We start from the raw sequence: 17612 nt of genomic DNA, 5'->3' as shown, positions 1-17612 counted from the left end.
TCTTGCCTTTTGGTGTACCTTGTAAATTTTTCTTGATGGCTGGACATGCTGTGTCAGGTAAAAGGAAGTGCTATAAATAAGCCTGCCATGAAATGAGATGAGATGAGGTGTTGGCGGGAGGGGAAGTGCTCTCTAGTCCTGGGATTGCCGCTCTGTCTGAGCGGGTGTTTTTACATACCACCCCTGCCCCCACCACAAGATGGGATGGCTGCGGTGAGCTGGGGCTGGGTGTCTCCCTTCCCCAGGTCTTTGAAGCAGGTTGGGCTCTGGCTAACTCCCTCCCCTGAGGGCAGTTCTCATTAAGAACAGAGGCACAGGGGGCCTGGGTTGCTCAGATGGTTAAGCCTCTGCGTTCGGCTCGGGTCGTGATCCCAGGGTCCTGGGATCGAGTCCCACATCGGGCTCCTTGCTCGGCGGGGAGTCTGCTTCTCCCTCTCCCTCTGCCTCTCCCCCTGCTTGTTCTCTCTCTGTCTCTCTCGCAAATGAATAAAAAAAAAAAAATCTTTAAAAAAAAAAAAAACAGGGCACAGCATATTTCAGAACGTTTCTTTTCCGTTTCTCTGCTGGAAACCCAGGGGCATTTTCCTCTGATACTTTGGGAACCTCCTCAAACTCCTGGACTTAAATTTCCCAGTGTTGTGAGGGCTTCTCTACAACTGGGTCTCCTCCCAGAGTTGTTAATTCTCAGCTTGTCTGCGCTGAACCTCCAGCCATCCGTCAGTTCTAGTACCTGTTTTCCAACCCTGTTGCCGGCTCTCGGGCTGGTTTCTGCCGGCCCCCCCAGGCTCTGATGAGTAGGACTTCCAGTGTTTGCAGCCTCGCCAGTCTTGGGGTTGGGGGTCTGCCTTGTGTCCTGACCTCTCTCCCACCTGGATCCAGGACACGCTGATTTTTCAATCTGTTCAGCTTTTTACCTGGTAGGATGGAGTGATGATTTCCACACAGAAACGGGCAGAATGGGAAGGCCCTGTTTGAACATGTTGATAGCAGCTGTTATGAAGCTTTAACCTGCTGAGCCCAGCTTCGGGGCCCCTCAGCCCATTTCCATGGAGTGCCTGGTTTTTGTGCATGGGTGACATGTTCTGGGTTCTTCGTGTACGTTGTACATTTTCACTAAAAATTGGACACCTTAGATTTAGTAATTCTGGGTTCTGAATTCTCCTGCTCCCAGGATTGGTTGTTACTTTTGTTTACTGACTGACTTTGACTAACTCTGCAGTTTATCTCCCCCACAGCCACTGAGGGCTTCCTAGTATTCATACTCAGAGCTGCAGAGCTTAGTATGTAGCCAATGATTGCTCAAAGATTGTGCTTAAACGGGCTTCCATTCTCTGCCAGCGGATCTGTATGTGGTCAGTTAATGCGTTGGGGTGAGAGGAGGCTTTCTAGAATATAAAAGCAATGAATGAAAACAAAAGAAAATACTGAAATTGATTAGGCTTCATGAAAGTTTTATAAATTCTTTGCCTTCAGAAAATGGAAACCAAATTACAAGTTAATTGGAACATTTGTAACAGTTATAACAACACAAGAGTATCCTTAATGACTGAGGAGCTCATTAATGCACATACATTACGATTAGTGGATAAATACGAGAGGATGTGAGCGGTATAAAACTGGAGATGTTGGAATCGTTTGGGCCACCGTAACAGCGCCGCAGAGTGGGTGGACTCCTCCCAGTTCTGGAGGCCGGGAGTCTGAGATTAGGGTGCCAGCTGCTTGGGGTTTGGCTGACTTCCCTCTTCCTGGTTGACAGAGGGCTGCCTTTGGTCACGTCTTCACATGGCTGAGAGAGCCGGCCTCTTCATCCCCTTACGTGTACTGCCCGAAGGCCTCATCTCCAAGGGCCACCACACTGGGGATTTCGGGATGCCCAAAACATGCGTTTTGGGAGGACACGAACATTATCTATAGCACTCTGATAGTATGGTTAAGTTTTGCATAAAAATTCTGATAGCAACCGCTTACAGATCTGGTGTGCAAAGATTTAAAGAGAGTCTTCACTCTGATAGTGGTGGAAATGTAAATCCATAGTGCTTCTCAAAAGTAATGTGGCCACTGTGTATAGAATTCTGCAAATGGTCAAGCCCTGTAATCTAGTAGTTCTAGAGGAATTACCTAAAATGTGTTCAGTGATGTTTGTGCAAAGGTGGTTTTATTTATTTATTTTTTTTTAGGATTTATTTTAGAGAGTGAGAGCAGGGGGGAGGGGCAGAGGGAGAAAGAGTTCCGAGCAGACTCCCTGCTGAGTGGGGAGCCCCAACATGGGGCTGGATCCCACAACCTTGAGATCACGACCTGAGCCAAAATCAAGAGTCAGACGCTTGACTGACTGAGCCCCCCAGGGGCCCCTGTGCAGAGGTGTTTCGATGGGATTATTATAGTGATAAATTGCAAGCAACCTAAGTATGTAGCAGCTCAAGAACGATTAAGGAACCGGTGGCACGTACATTCATAATTAGGAAAAATGCACATGAAGCTTTAAAAAAATACCTAAAATGCATGTTTACGTGCAGTATAAGCAGAACACGAAATTCTAAAGGCCGCAGGATTTAATGATGCAAAACCGTGGGCCTGGGAAGTAAAAGTGTGCAGGAGAGCGTGGCTTCTCGGGAGTGGCAGACTTCGTCACTCGATCACGCGAGCCACGGTGGCTCGCGACTCTGGCGCCAGAGGCCAGACTGTCGGAGCCAGAAGCAGGGCGTCAGACTTGAGAGCTGCAGTGGAGGAAGTTTCAGGTACTGGAAATACGGAGTTGATCGTTTTCTGTGACAAAGCCAGCCACCACTGTTAAGTCTGTTTTCAAATGGGAAAACAGAAAGTTTTCTGTGTCCTAGATCAGTGCCTGATCTGGAGAGCCCTTGTTGTGGGTGGCGGAGCTGGGGGGGTACAGGCCCGCGGGTCGTGTGTGTGTGCCCGTCCGTGGGGTGGGCTGGCCTGGGGGAAGCCCCCTCGCTGCCTGCACAGGGACTTCATTGTTAGATGAGCTTGCTAGTGTTGGCCTTGGCCTGGCGTGTTGGCTTTAGGGAGCCTGATGAGGTGCTTGGCCTTGAGGAGGTTTTCAGGGCTGTGAGGGAGAGCATGTAGAAGCACTTGGGGCATTAGGCATCATTGGGGTCACCACGCTGCTGTGTTTGCAAACAGGCATCCCCTGGAGGGTTACCTGGGAGAGCTAGAGTCAGGGCTGACGGGAAGCTGTAATGCGGTGTGTCTGTGGCTTGCCTAAGCTTGGGGGATTTTAGCAGGGAAAGCACATGAGCTGCACCTGCAGGATCGTTCAGACCTCTTTCCAGCAGAGCTGAGAGAAGCTCCCGGAGAGAGGGAAAGCTCTGGAGATTGGTCCTTTAGGGGGTGAGGAGTTTCCTCAGTCATCATTAGAGAAGGAGATTTCTTAAATATGTCCCATCTATGGAGACAGGTCCTCATGACCTTACATGTTCAGTGGTACTGGCTCATTCTTCAGGTTCTGTCGAACGCTCTTATTGAGGACATTATGTCGGTATTCTTTATGTACAGGAACAGTGAGTAGAGAACTACTTCTCATGCCAGGGGCCGTGAAAAGGCAGGGTAGCTTTTGCTTTTGAAACATTGCAGTTACGGCAGGTGGCAATCACCAGCTTTAATAAATGTACGGTTATAGGTGTGCTTTTTTTCATAAAACGCTGTAGCAACTTCCATGGACCTTTGCTGTGCTCTTGGTGCCTTGTGTCACTTGGAGCCCCTGCATCGGGTCCAGGGGAGACCGGAGACCGCTGGCCCAGCATCTTAGGCTCCCGTAGACCAGCACTGACCCCAGGCCCTCGTTTTGCTGCTTCTCCTTTTCCTTTTGCTTCCTGAGATTAACCAACACCTTAACCAAGATGGCTTTTCAGTTCTTCTCTCCTGATACTGGAGTCATGTAACAAGTAGCACCACATGGGAGTCCAGGTTTGGGTTGGAAGGCTGCAGTACGTGGTTTGTAAGATTTCTTCTACCTAAAGTCAGGGAAATACTTGATATTGATACTCGAGTGTCACAACCCTGTAAAATCGGGACACTCCCCGCCCCACCTCCACCATACTGCCTTTCTTAAACAGACCCATAGATGTGTGCAGTCCCAGGTGGGTTGTGGCAGAGCCAGGAATTGCACCCAGGTCTGCTGGGCGCCCAAGGTTGGCTCTTCACTCATCCCTGTTTGCTAAGCCTGGCTTCTTGCCCCAACCTGTATCGTCATTGACCCAGAGCTTTTGCTGCAGCTATTGCATCATAAACCTTTAGTGTTTGGAAGAAATCTATCCTAAGACCTTATGAATCCCCAAATTTAGAAATACAGTAATATAATGTCTTTCAAAAGGCACAATAACGTTAAGCTTTTATCTGGCCCCTCCGGACTCTTTTGAGAGTTGGTTACTAAGAATATGCAGACATGAGCAAGCTCCGTTCAATCAGTAATTTCCAGTGCGAGTGGGTGGGGTTGGGCTTCTGTGTCCTTAGGGCTGAGGGTGTGGAGCTGGGGGAAGGGGGTTTGGGATTGCTTCCTCCAGCAGCGCGGCCAGGCTGTTCCTTCCTCTGCTTTCCCCAGAGGCTCACGTCCTGTCTTACAATCTGTTTTTTGAAAATGTAAGTACAGTTTAATAGACTGGGTTGGGAGGAAACAGGCAGGGATAATGTTTTCCTTGTGTGGTGGGGCCAGTGAGGTGGGGGTGGTTATTTCCTACTGTCTGATTTGTTACTGTCCCAGGGGCATGCTTAAGAACAAACCAGGGTTATGTTTCTATAAGTAGGTTTTAGTTTATGATGATCTTTCATCTTGATCAACTCTCTAAGAAAATGTTATGCTTCTTAGGTAAATGAGTTATTTATTTTTAAAGGACTCAGTGACTTAAAGTATGAAACCTACCAAAATTTGCGGTGAAAGTCGCAACTCATTTGTAAAATCAATGGTACTAAGTGTTCCTTGAACGGTGCTGGTAATAAAGTGAGTTTCTGTGTGTCTGCAAGGTAGTGAAGTCAGTCTTTGTTTTGCTCTGCTGTAGCGGCCGAAGCTCAGGGATTGTCTTTGTGGCCTGATGTCCTCCTCCTGTGTGGGCCCATTGTCTGCTGGGCCGGGGCTCTCCACGCCTCATGCCTGAGGGAGAGCTGACGCTGGCGGAGCCCCGCCGTCCTTTCGCGGCTGTGGAACGCAGGCCACTCCTGCTGTGAACCCTGCCCGCGCTCTCTCGGGCCAGCCTTCGTGTGATGGAGCTCTGCAGCGCGGCTGGGAAGTCACATGGGGTCCTGCAGCAGCCAGAGCGTGCAGAAGCCCAGAAGGGGGAGACAGGTGCTGATGAGCTGGGGGGGGGGGGGGGTTGGGGGGGGTGGCATGTGCGGCTCCTGGCCTCAGCGGGACTCAGGCAAGTCTGGTGGGGAAGCTGAGTGTAACTTGGCTTGTTTGGGTGGAAGGGTTATAGAACTTGTCTTTAGCACTTACTTGAAAAGCATGTTTGTGACTGCTAGTTGACATTAACCAGCTTAACTGCCTTACTATAGTTTTTTGGTAGAGGATTCTTTGGCATTGTTTCTGGTACATTCTTAGGGGAGGCTTTTATATCTGCATACTATGATTTAATGCTGTGATGGAGGAAATGCCATTTTATCCGACTCACACTCATCCTAGTGATGTTTTCTTGTACTTACTGCCTCTCATTTTATAAAAGGTGCATGGGTTTTCAAGCACTCTCTAAGCAGCACTGCTAATAGTTCGTAGTATTTGTAACCAACACATGAAATCACAGTTTAATTTTTGTTGGAACGTTGAAGACTTTCCATCTTCTGCATCGGTGACAGATTAAATTTTTGATTTTTTTTTTTTTTTTTTTTTTCAGTTCAAGGACTATTCTACTTGGATTCATGTTACTTTTAAAGGATAAGGTCTGGTGTAAAGTATAATTTTCTGATGCAATGGCTGGTGTCACAGTATGTTCTCTGTCCACCGTTCCTTTGACATTTGTGTCTAGTGACCATTTCTTCGAAGGGAGACCTTGTAATCCTGGGACCAGCACCCAGATTTTCCCACAAAGGAATGAACTCCCAGAGCAGCCCCTCCGCCCTCCGGCTCGCTCCCCCACTCTTGCATGAATAGACCCATTCAGGGGCGAAACCAGAGCCCAGTGTCACAGTGAAAGCGACTGATTCTCTTCATCTTAGATAGCGTAGCATGTAAGTTACTTTATCAGGTTTACATTTACTTATGAAGGACTGTGCTCTCCCGAGGACACAGAAAACAGTGAACAGACTAAGAATCCATGTAGCGTGCATGTTACTGATGTTGAAATCTAAATTTAGCTGAATGATTACTTTTTTCTTTAATGTTTAAGCATATATATTTTAATTATCAAACTGGGGAGAAGACTGAGTGTATTTGTATTCTATACAACTTTGTGCGTGATTGAGGATGGTTGGTTTCGGAAGAGAAGTAGCACATCTTAGTGCATTTTGTGGACACTCTGAAGCGCACGGGACGTGATTTTCTCATTGAAGAAGGTGCTGGGCTGCTGACAGAGCGGGAAGGAAAAAGGGGATTGAGGAAGGGATTTGCTCGTGTTCCTTACTTACATCGGGTCTCCTGGGAGCCCAGATTCTTGCACTCAGCCTGGCAGCCAGAGAGGGGGCACAGAGGGGGCCGGGCTGTGTCCAGTCCAGGTGCACACGCCCCACGTGGGCTCTGCTCCTCACTAGCGCTTTGATTCTGGAGGATCCTTCCGGAGGACAAGACCGAAGCAGAGAGGGTAAGAGGGATACAGCTTTTCTGAGGAGAGAGCTGCTGGCCTTGGCACCGCCCTGCCCTGCCCTGCCCTGGGAGGGGCCTGTGCTCCTGGCCATTGTGATGGGAAGAGGCTTACTTTTTAGTTCAGCTGTTCTGCACTTTTTTTTTTTTTAAGATTTTATTTACTCATTTGAGAGAGACAACAGAGATCATGAACAGAGAGAGGGAGAAGCAAGCTCCCCACTGAGCCGGGAGCCTGACGCGGGACTCGATCCCAGGAGCCTGACGCGGGACTCGATCCCAGGACCCTGAGATCATGACCTGAGCCGAAGGCAGATGTTTAACCGACTGAGCCACCCAGGCGCCCCGTGTTTTGCACTTTTTATCTAACATAGGGTATCAGGAAATATTTTAAGGTTGATTTATCATTCTTTAAAGTAGTGGCTATTTAAGGGCTTTATACTGGTGGACTTTTAATTTTTAATGTGTATAGCATGATCTGAGACCATCATTCTCTAATGAAATTGATTTATATTTGCTAGGCTCAATCTAAAGAGTAAACTTGATTTTATTATTAGTTGAAGTATACTTTGCATATGTTAAAATGCATGGATTTTAAGGGTACAGTTCAGTGAGTTTTGACAAGTGTATTTATTTGTAACAACTACTCAAATTATGATATAGAACATATCTGTCACCCTAGAAACCTAGGCCCCTTCCCCATTGTCACTTCTCCCCCCTTCTGCTTTCTGCCCTCAACAGATTAGTTTTGCCTGTTCTGGGACTCACTGTAAATGGGATGGGCATGGCATCCTTTTGTGAATGGCTGGCTTCTCCTGCACGACACCGTGTTGGGGATTGATCTGTGTGTGCGTGCTGTTGTGATGTGAGCAGATGGGGCATCACTTCTCTGATGATGGAATTCATCCCAGCCTCGTTCTACGTGTTACCTGTCCCACGTGTGCTTGGCAGTGAGAGGAAGTGAATTGTGTCACTGTGGGAAGAATCTGTTACACAGGTTTTCATGGTTAACGGTCACAGGGAGGGGTAGCAAACACCTTGGTATTCTGTAGAAGCAACACTATCCTGACTTTGGATAGCGATGAAATTCCCAAAGCTGCTAAATCTTAACGGCGAATAATGCGATTTGTCATTTGTTGTAGGTGCTACAGAATATTTTGGAAACAGAAAATGAATATTCTAAAGAACTTCAGACTGTGCTTGCAACCTATCTCCGGCCTTTGCAGACCAGTGAGAAGTAAGTTGGATGATAAATTGTATTAACTGCAACATAGTCGACACCTAGACTGTTTGCTCATGTTCTCTGAGAATGGGGGATAAAATGCTGGTACAATCTGGTGTACCAGTTTGTTTTAGATGTGGGGGTTTTTAGTGGGTGGAGCCTCTGGGCATTGGGAGGGGAGAGGAGAGTGAAACTGTACGTACTTTCACTATTATTTTTCTCGGTTCTAGGTTAAGTTCAGCAAACACTTCATATTTAATGGGAAATCTAGAAGAAATATGTTCTTTCCAGCAAATGCTTGTACAATCTTTAGAAGAATGCACCAAGTAAGTAAGACCCTAAAAATCTGCAAAATTCAGATTCTAGTACAACTGGTATTTAAAGAATCAAGTTTAATGTAATTTTAGAAATCACATTTCTCATGATGGAAACTGTTACTTTGAATCTTTTTGCTGTATCAACTTTTATAGTAAAAGTTGTGTTTTTGACTGTCCAGTGTTTATAGTAGGGGCCTCTACTGACTGTAGAGAAAGGAAAGAGACTTGCCAGGAGTAGGAATTTTTAAGGGAGGAAGATCCCGTGCCGGTGGGCTCCTTCTGCACGTGTTCCGGGCTCTCTGGAAGCGGGGGGATCGTAAAGCACCATGTCTATAATGCGATTACCATGCTTTGTTTTACCTTTTCCATGGTATTTTGTGGGAAGTGGGGAGGCATGTTCTGAATGATTGACCATCTACTTGACTTTTTTTTTTTTTCCTGTGTGACTGTTTTGTTCTTGGTCAACATCAGACACAGCGAAGGGTGTTTACTAAGTGCCTGCTGGGCTTTGGAAGACTTGAAGTCATAATGCACATGAACACACTTTTCTCGGCTGTAGGTTTCCAGGTGGTACTCAGTGTTGATTTACCTGTGGATTTGGTAGAGGAAGGAGATCCTTCTTATTTTTAAATTCTGTTTCTGTGTCAGCAGGACCAGGAAACTTTTTCTCTTGGAATCTGGTTGGTCTCTGGTTTTTCCTTCCTGTAGCGTTTTGTCTTTCTCCGTCTTGGAAGTGGTGAGGGGTGTTCTGCCCTCTGTGCCCCAGGCCGACAGTTGGCCAGGCTCAAAGTAGGTTCCAGGTTTCCTCCAGGCTCTTGATCCTGGAAGGTGTGACAGGGAAGCTGAAGGACACAGGAAGTACTGACTTTCAGACAGAAATTCACATTGTGTTTCCTTTTGTAGCATTTTTAGTTTGTATAAAGTGGCATTAATTACCGGGCATGAAAAGAGTAGTTTGAGAATCGCTTTGCTTTCCTTTTGGTGAATGGCGGTCATTTGCCAGCAATGTGGGGCCTTCGCAAGAGTCCAGCCTCCATGTGTCTGCCCCTGCTTTTCCCAGTGGCCTTGGATAACGTGGACTAAATACTATTTGTGGAGTGCACTTGTAGCACCTCCTTGGGCCTTCCCTCAGGCTTCTGTGCACCGCACATGTATGGGTCTGAACCCTGAAATTCAGGGAGGGCACAGAGGGGACGAGGTCCAACATCTCGTCAGACTGTAGGCGTTGGCGTCATCTCGGACCTCGGTGTGACCTAGGTAGCGTTTTGGTCAAATTCCTCAAGGGCATGGTGCGGTTGGTGTTAGCTGTTGGATTTTCGATGGTGGAACGGAAGGTTTGAGCCTAGCTTTCCTTATCAACCGTTCCTCTTTTCTCCTATCATGAATATTCTGAAAGTTTGCAGAGATTGGTATAGAACTCAGGTGCACAGTCCTAGGATTTCCCCGCAAAGTCCCAGCAGCTGAGGTTGAACCAAACTGTGCTGTTTGCTCTTGGGGCTTAGCTGTCCCACGTGGTCCAGCCTTGGCCACCATTGGCCCCAGAGCATAGAGAACTGTGTCCTTTCCTTCTCCAGCTGCAGTCGTCTCCAGAACCTTCCTCTCTGGCCGTCTGCTGCCTTCAGACAGTTGGTTTTATCTTTTGTCCGAAGTTTGTGTACCTGCAGGAGAGTCCGTTTGATAGGATAAGGTGGCTGTAACCTGAAGGGGAGCCACCTCCATGCTAGAAGCCAGCTGAGGGCATGGCCTTGAGCTTGGAGTCTGATGGGCCTCCCAAGTAAGGACCACTCGTCATCTGTTGCTGTTCTTCCACAGTTGGTGCTGACCATCTCCCCTTCTGTTCTTTTTGTTCTTGAGAGTTTATGCCTGTTTGAGGCTCAGCAGCTGTCACAGCCTAGATTTGAGAAGGGAGAAAGGGGGCCTGTAGGGCGCTGGGCCTCCAGCTTTCACCTAAATGGAAGGAGGGCTGTGGTGTTTCGTGGTGTGTGTGTGGGGGGCGCCTGTCTCGATGCTACCTCAGTAGCAAACCTCGCCAGCCAAGTGATTTTATAATTCCCCTCTTATACAGAGCTGAAGGATTCATGACGTCTATTTCTCTCACTGCTCAAAGCCTCGCTCTGTGGGCTTGTTAGCTGTGTCCAGGTGGGTCATGGCAGCCGGATGCTGGAGGAAAGAAAGGCGCTTAGTTTGCTGCTTTATAGCAGGAGCTTTCAAGGCTGGCACTTGCTAGATTGCTGGTATGAACACGCGTTCTGGGATATGTGTATTTGGCTTTCGTAGTGGTGGTATACAAGGAGGTCTTCCTCACTCAAATTTTCTGTGTTTATTACTTGGCAATTTCCCTTCTTTCTGTAAAATTTAGGGTGATTTCCCTTGTGTTGCATATCTCTAGGTTGCCAGAAGCTCAGCAGAGAGTTGGAGGATGCTTTTTAAATCTGATGCCACAAATGAAAACCTTGTACCTTGCGTATTGTGCCAACCACCCATCTGCAGTGAATGTTCTCACAGAGCACAGGTATGCTCCCTCAGACACCCTCCCCTGAGGGGAAGGACCTCGTGGGGTGTGCTCCACGTCAGCTCGTTTTGACCACGCATTACATGAAACGCAGTGCGGATATCCACTTGGCTGTTGAATGGTTATGGTGTCTTTAGTCTCCTCTTGAGTTGAATGCCCAAGAGGCACTGGTAAGGGGGTCTCTGAGGTGCTGAGTAGCATTTTTGGAGTAGAAAAAGAATGTTTTTGTGAAGTCTCCCTTCAGCCTGGAGCCCTTGGGATGGTGGGTTGGGGGAAGTGTTAGGATTCTGGAATGTAGTTGTGAGCTAACTCCAGGCTGCTGGAATCCTGTTTCTCTGAGTTCATCGAACTGGAAGCAGGAGGGATGGAATTAGATTTGCTGTAAGAGAAAATGCTACTTTTAAAAACTGGGGCTGGGTTTTCTAGGTAAAAGTGAAAGTTGGGGATAATTAGCTTCGGGTTCTCAACCTGAAACCGAACTAAAAGAAGTGAAGCGGAAGGCACAGATCTGCCACTTGTTTGGTGAGGCCCGGGAGGCGGAAGGAGGCAGAGGAGCAGCTCTGTGGCCGGGGGGGCGCTGCTCAGTGGAGTACAGGGGCTCTGTTTCTGCTTCTCAGAGGGGAACCAAGCTTTACTCTGTGTGCTAGGAAGATTGTCATGGTTACTTTTGAAAAGAGCCATTTAAAAATCTTTTAAACCGTGAATGAAAAAATTGTTCCAGTAGCATTAAGGATAAGTTACAGTTAAATATTTAAATATTTGAACTTAAGAACTCTTGGTAAGCAAGCATGTTTGAGCTATTTATAAATTGAGCTGAGGCTCAAGTGTAGTGTCCCTGTGAGTGGGGCTGGATTGTGGGGCCGTGGAGGGAGGGCCTCTGGCTCACTTGACTTGGTTTGAGCCCCAGCTCCACTCAGCTGGTGAGCCTTGGGTAAGTCGTCTTGCTTCTCTGGGCTTTATTCTCTTCTCTGAAAGTGCCGACTTGATGGGATTATTGTAAGCATTAAGCAAAACATATGTGAGCAGACCGGAACTGAGTGAGCGTGGCGGGTCTTCTCCGTGCCCCTCCGCCAGGAGACCCTGTGCATTCACTGCTGCTCAGTGTGCTGAGACACAGTAGGACAGCCTCTCCAGTCCTGAAACGAGGCAGCAGCCTCTGCTGGGTGACAGAAGGAAAGGGAGGTCAGGGTGTATGGTGTCCACAGAAATGGAATCCAGAGAACCCCCGCCCTCTCGCCCCTAAACTCTTCCTCTTTGCCTTTCTGGGACGGCGGCTGTGTCCACACATACCTTCCGTTACGTGCTCTGCCATCCCCTCCTGGGCATTAGAATTTCCATAAAAGTTGAATGTGCAAGGATTACATTTATATTTCTGAGAACTCCACAGGAATTCTTGACGTGGCAGTAGGGGAGACAAACAGAAAGCAAATAGGATGTTAGGGTTAAAACTGTCCTTTAAAATTTTTGTTCTCCTTCCTTTTTGGGGGTTGGGGGTTGATCCTCTAGGGTTGGGCTGGAAGTCTAGAGAGGGTGGGGTGGGCACTTCTGGGGACCGATTCTAACTAGATATTTTTCCCCATGGAAGTGAGGATCTGTCCTGAAGATGGCATTTAAAGTGATTCACATTGTTTACGAAAATGTTCAGACTTTGAAGGGAAATGCTTGCGAGTATGTGATGTTTATTCCCTCTTCTGTGCTATTACTTCAATGATTGTGTCCTAGCTGAAACTTAAGTGCAGCGTTTTCCCAAAATAACAGGGAAGGAATACAGACAAGTTTGAGCGGGGAGCCTCTGTACCGCCTCCATGTGGCATGTCCTTGGGGTGGAAGGGTCACGGTCCTGCTCTGGCAGGGTGAGCTGTGAGAGCGGGCGCAACTCAGGCTGCCGGGATGCGCTGCCTGTGTGCCCTCCTGAGGTCTCTGGGCAGCGAGGGGCCCCGCCCTGCCCACCTGTCTGACCCTGCTCCGCAAGCGTAAGTTGGTGAATTGAGACAGGGCTGCAGTTGGCCGGGAGCTTCTGTTCGTGTTCACCACATTTTATTCTGGCCTCTTAACCTGTAAACTCTTCCCTGCTTCCTTTGCATTTGTTGGGAGTCTTAAAGTTGCCACACTTACAGGTTGATTCACCTATTTTTATGCTGGAATATACTTTTTAAGGATTGATTCAAGTGTACTGATGAGAAGTTTTAAAGGCTTTATTTGCAATTGTGTGATTGCTCATTGTGTTGAAATTCTGAGTGTGAATCTTGGGAATGCATAGACAGTGATGCCCGTTGTGTAGAGTCAGAGCTGAGAGGTTCCTTTTGCATTTTCATGATAGTAGACATAGGTTCCTGGCTGCCTATTTTAAATGAGTTATGTGTTTCATAATTCAGTCTGTAAATGGGTTTATTTTTCCCCAGCACTGTAATTGTTGCTTTCTGCTTGGCTTACGTGATGGTTCTCTGTATGAGTGTCCTTTTGTTGGAGCCCACAGTGTCATTTCAGTAACTCCAGAGGAGATCTTCTGTATAAAGGTTGCTAGCATCAGTAGAAAGTAAGCTGAAAGAGCCATTGTTTTGTCACAATGGCCGTAACCAGCTGTTTTCTCTTGTACTCAATTTAAAAAACTAAAATGAAATATGATCTATAAAGACCTAACTGTGTACATGTTCTGGCATTCTGAGATCATGGATGTTAAAAGAAGTTGCTTTTGTTTGCAGAAATGTCATTTTAAATTCTTAGTTTTAGGGTGTTTCTGGAGGGGGCGAGGAGTGGAACTTGCTTAGTTCTGTTACTTTTTCTCTGCCATTACTACAGTTAGGAAACTTCATATCCAGAAATATATATATATAAAAAAAAGACCATTCCGAATGGACTTTCTTGTGTTTTTTCTTGTGGTAGGAAAGGCTCCGCATGGATCATGTTTGAAGGAGTTGTGAAATACACTTTTAGTGCCATAAGTTCCGCTTTTGTGGGTGGGACTGTGCCTGATCGGTTGTTCAACTTAGAGAAGTGCTGCTCATAATACACCTTCCTCCTTCTCAAGTCCGTCCCTTTCACTCCACTGCCTTAGGGGTGGGTGGATGGGGTAGTGGAAGAGACGGGCATCTGAGGAAGAAGGTGTGCGGGGCCGGCAGCATGTGTGTGAGACACAGAGGAGTACAGCAGGGTCAGAAGGACCACACCAGCCGCTCGGGTCCAGCGTGGGCCTCGGAGCCCTCCTCGGGTTCAGCCACCCTGCTAGCAAGGGGGATGGGGGCCTTCGTCCTCGCAGGGTGTCTTCCTCTGTAAATGTGCATAATAACGACACCTGTGTGGCAAGCTCGGGGACGTGCTGGGGATTATGTACAGAAGCCTCTCAGATGCCGAGCAGAGTGCTTGTCCAAAAGTGGGTCATCCCCTTCCCTCTCTCCTTCCTGCTGCATTCTCCTGGCTACAGCTCTCCCTTCCACCCAAGTTGAGCAGAAGAAGGGAGTGGCTGGGAGAAAGCCGGCCTGGGAGCACTCCTCAGTTACCCACCCCATCTTAGTGGGGAGAAGTCGATGTCGAAGAAGGGAGGAGGCAAAATGGTGATGCAAACAGGTGCTCGGGGTGCTGCTCCTGGCCCTGAGACCCCCCCCCCCAGTGTCAGGGCTAGACACTGGACCAGTGCGTGGCAAGGTTGCAAAACCCTGCTGTGCCGGGCTTCCTGCCGTCAGGGGCTTGTCCAGAGAAAACCAGTCTCTGAAAGCGTGTTAGATACACACACACCCACACATACCTCGAGAGAAAGCTCAGCAGCTGCTTTGATGATTTAAGTCGCATCACCATGAAGGGCTGTCTTACGGGAATAAAATCATGAAGGCTTAATCTTACAGAAATGAGAAAACGTTATGTGTGATAAGTTTTTATAGCTAGGATTATGTGAAACCTTCCCCTTTTTAATGATTTGCCTTGACTTTGATAGTACTCCAAAATGTGTATATATAAATTTATTTGAAAGGTTGATTTTAAGAAATGGAGCAGTCGGTACAGATGAGTGGATAGGCAGGCAGATGGCAGGCACTATTCACCGCCTTAGTCCTGTATTGTTTACACGGCCCAGGCGCGCGCTCTGGCTTCAGTGAGTGCCCCTTGCTTAACCAGGCCACCTCCTTTTCATAAACCCGACTTTAGGTAGAAGTAGCTGTCTAAGGAAGTCTTCGTGCTTAAGAAGTGTAAGACTGGTTTCATAATGATCGATTCCTTTGTTTTCAACCTGAAATGTGAAACCTTTTATTTCTAAGTTGGTTTAGTTAAGTGAACTTTCCCCGTGGACGCGTGAGACCAGTCGCGGTTGGGTAAGAGGTAGGTTGTGCCCACACCGATTCTTGTCCTCGCGCATTTCCAAGTGAAGTCCTTTTAGTTGAACTATAGGAGACGGTTGTACTCAGTACTTTGGAACTAGCCGTCTCAAAGGGTATACATTTTCACCAGGAGCCTTTAGTGTGGCTGGTGCTCCCAAGGAGCTTGGGCAGTGGGCAGGTGTAGCTGAGTTGGGGCTGAGGGGGACAGAGGAGGTGAGGCAGTGGTTGGGGGCCCCTGGGGTCAGATCAGGTCACCCGCACTGTTACAACTGCTCAGTTATTCTTCAGGGTTTTCATATTTTTTGGCTTCGCTTAGTGTTCTTCCCAGTAGGTGACAGGGGGGGCTCAGCACCTGAGCTGGTGTGTCCTCTCCCCCAGCTTGTCTGACCCTCCCGTCCCCATGCCTGGAGTGATGGAAGGGGCAACAGTGAGGAGAACAGGGCAGGGGTGCAGGAGAGGCACAGGTGGACAGGTCCGGTCTCCGGCGTGAGTCCTGACGTGTGTGTCGCTGACCGAGCTCATGCCCACCGCTGCACTCCTGGCCTGCTTGGCTCATTCCAGACGATATAGCTGTTGAACTGAAACACTCAGGGCAGACCCAGCGTGCTGGTCGTGGAAGTTAGAAGAGAAATAGAATGAAGGTGACAGGAGCGCGGAAAGTATGCGGGCTTTCAGCTCCTTTAATTTCTGAGTACGCGCTCAGTGTCCTCATCTCAAACACGGGCGACATTCTTTATATATCGTGAGGGCTGAGTGAAGTGATGATGGAACAGTGCTTTTGAAATTGTAAAGCCCAAGTGGATCAGTTACTTGATTGTGCTATTGTCTCGGGCTCGTTCCTCACAGGATGCTTCAGGGGCTGTTGTCTAGACCGGTAGGCGCCTAGAGTGTTCGTGCCCTGGTTCAGTGCATGGTAGCACCTAAGCGTCTTCTACCTTCTTTTTTTTTTTTTTTTTTTTTTTTAAACCACCTCGAGGTACCTAGATAATGGAAATCCGTTCTAGCTTGGAGAACGCTTGCTGGAATTTGGGCGCTCCTGTGTGAACTTGCGGGAGTGGCCTTTCATGAATGGAATCGCCTGTGTTCGCTTAGGCGCGGCTGTTCTTGCTCATAACCAGAGCAGTAATAGCACGAACCCCCTGGGGTTGTCCCCTTTGGTGTTCCAGTGTAGCCAGCACCCGTGTGGCTAAGTGTGAAGTGTTAGAGCCCCCGTTACCTCACAGGCTGGTGCTGCCGGTGGGCAGAGTGTGGTCCCCTGCCTCTGTGCACGCGCTAACTGCCGCGCCGTCTGCTCTCCCCACGTGGCCGCCGGCCGTGCAGCGAGCAGCTGGGAGAGTTCATGGAGACCAGAGGCGCAAGCAGCCCGGGGATCCTGGTGCTGACCACCGGCCTCAGCAGACCGTTCATGCGCCTGGACAAGTACCCCACGCTGCTCAAGGAGCTGGAGAGACACATGGAGGTACTGTGTGCTGCGGGCCGGTCGCTCGGGATCCGATACCCTATCAGAAAAACTCCCAGTCCACTTCGGAGGCCAGGACCAACCAGCGTGCTTTAAGGGGTTTGATTTAATGGAGTTTCAGGAATGGTTCTGTGAAATACTAAGTTTTCTGCTTATCCCAGCTCCATAAAAAACATGTCGTCCTTCATCTCCTCTGTCACCCACTGCTGCTGTTAGAAAAATCTCCAAAAACTAGAGAATGTTAATCTCGGTTTTGAGTAGCACTGAGGTGCCCTATTAGGGACACTTAGCCACAGGTGGTGGCTGTACGGTAGTAATAGTAAGAGAGTCCATCAGTTTCTGATCCAGATGTGTCTTCCTTTTGAGTAATAGGGTGTAGGCCTGGCAGACACATGTGTCCCAAGTTGCCGTCTGGGGGAGGGTTGGCACACTTTCCCTGTGAAGGGAGGGCCCTGCGGCCCCTGCCCCGCCGCCCACCTCCACTCAGAGCCGCAGGGGCCCTGTGTGAGGCCGGGTGGAGGGGGGTGGGTGCAGACTCCTGCCTCGGGCTTCTCTCTTCTTACACTGTTCTTTCCCCAGAGTCCAGTGGCTCTGTGAGAACAAGAATGGCACTTTAATGCTGAGAAAATAAGATCTGCTGTGGGTTGAAAAGTGTTGGGAAAGTTTCAAGCTAGTCTGTAGAGTGCCTTTTAAAGAGAAAAAACTTTACATTATGAAAGCTAATAGTGTTTCTTCTATTCAAAGGATTATCATCCAGATAGACAAGATATTCAGAAATCCATGACTGCCTTCAAAAATCTCTCGGTAAGTGATTAAGCCAAATGTTATGGCTTTATCCCCCAGGCATTATTATGACAAGGGAATGTAGAAAAAATTTTTGTCACCTAAAAGTGTCCGATGATAAAAGATACTGAGAGCTAGAATTTGGGTGTACTCAAGTAAAAATGAACATGGTAGTTTATTTACCATGGTGGTAAATTCACATGCTTTCCTGGGCTGTGGACACCAGGAAAGTTACAAGTAGTTTACCCTTCAAAAAGGCACCGCATC

At 48.1% G+C, this 17612-nt stretch overlaps 1 protein-coding gene across 13 annotated transcripts in view; it reads left to right on the top strand.

Moving 5' to 3' along the window:
• The window catches only part of ARHGEF7 (Rho guanine nucleotide exchange factor 7), a 130023-nt gene that overhangs the window by 84219 nt on the left and 28192 nt on the right, over positions 1–17612 (top strand). For 12 of the 13 annotated variants that reach the window (XM_027590880.1, XM_027590878.1, XM_027590873.2 and 9 more), the window contains 5 exons: positions 7888–7982; positions 8198–8293; positions 10674–10796; positions 16424–16562; positions 17307–17366. In XM_027590880.1, coding sequence (XP_027446681.1) covers positions 7888–7982; positions 8198–8293; positions 10674–10796; positions 16424–16562; positions 17307–17366 — 513 coding nt within the window. Of the gene's footprint in view, positions 1–5057; positions 5300–7887; positions 7983–8197; positions 8294–10673; positions 10797–16423; positions 16563–17306; positions 17367–17612 lie in introns of those variants that run through there. The other variant, XM_027590884.1, reaches the window with a different exon arrangement.

Source organism: Zalophus californianus, chromosome 3, assembly GCF_009762305.2.
Source record: "Zalophus californianus isolate mZalCal1 chromosome 3, mZalCal1.pri.v2, whole genome shotgun sequence".
Taxonomy (NCBI): domain Eukaryota; kingdom Metazoa; phylum Chordata; class Mammalia; order Carnivora; family Otariidae; genus Zalophus; species Zalophus californianus.
Note: the sequence above shows the minus strand (reverse complement) of the source record. Positions and strands in the feature narration are given on the sequence as shown.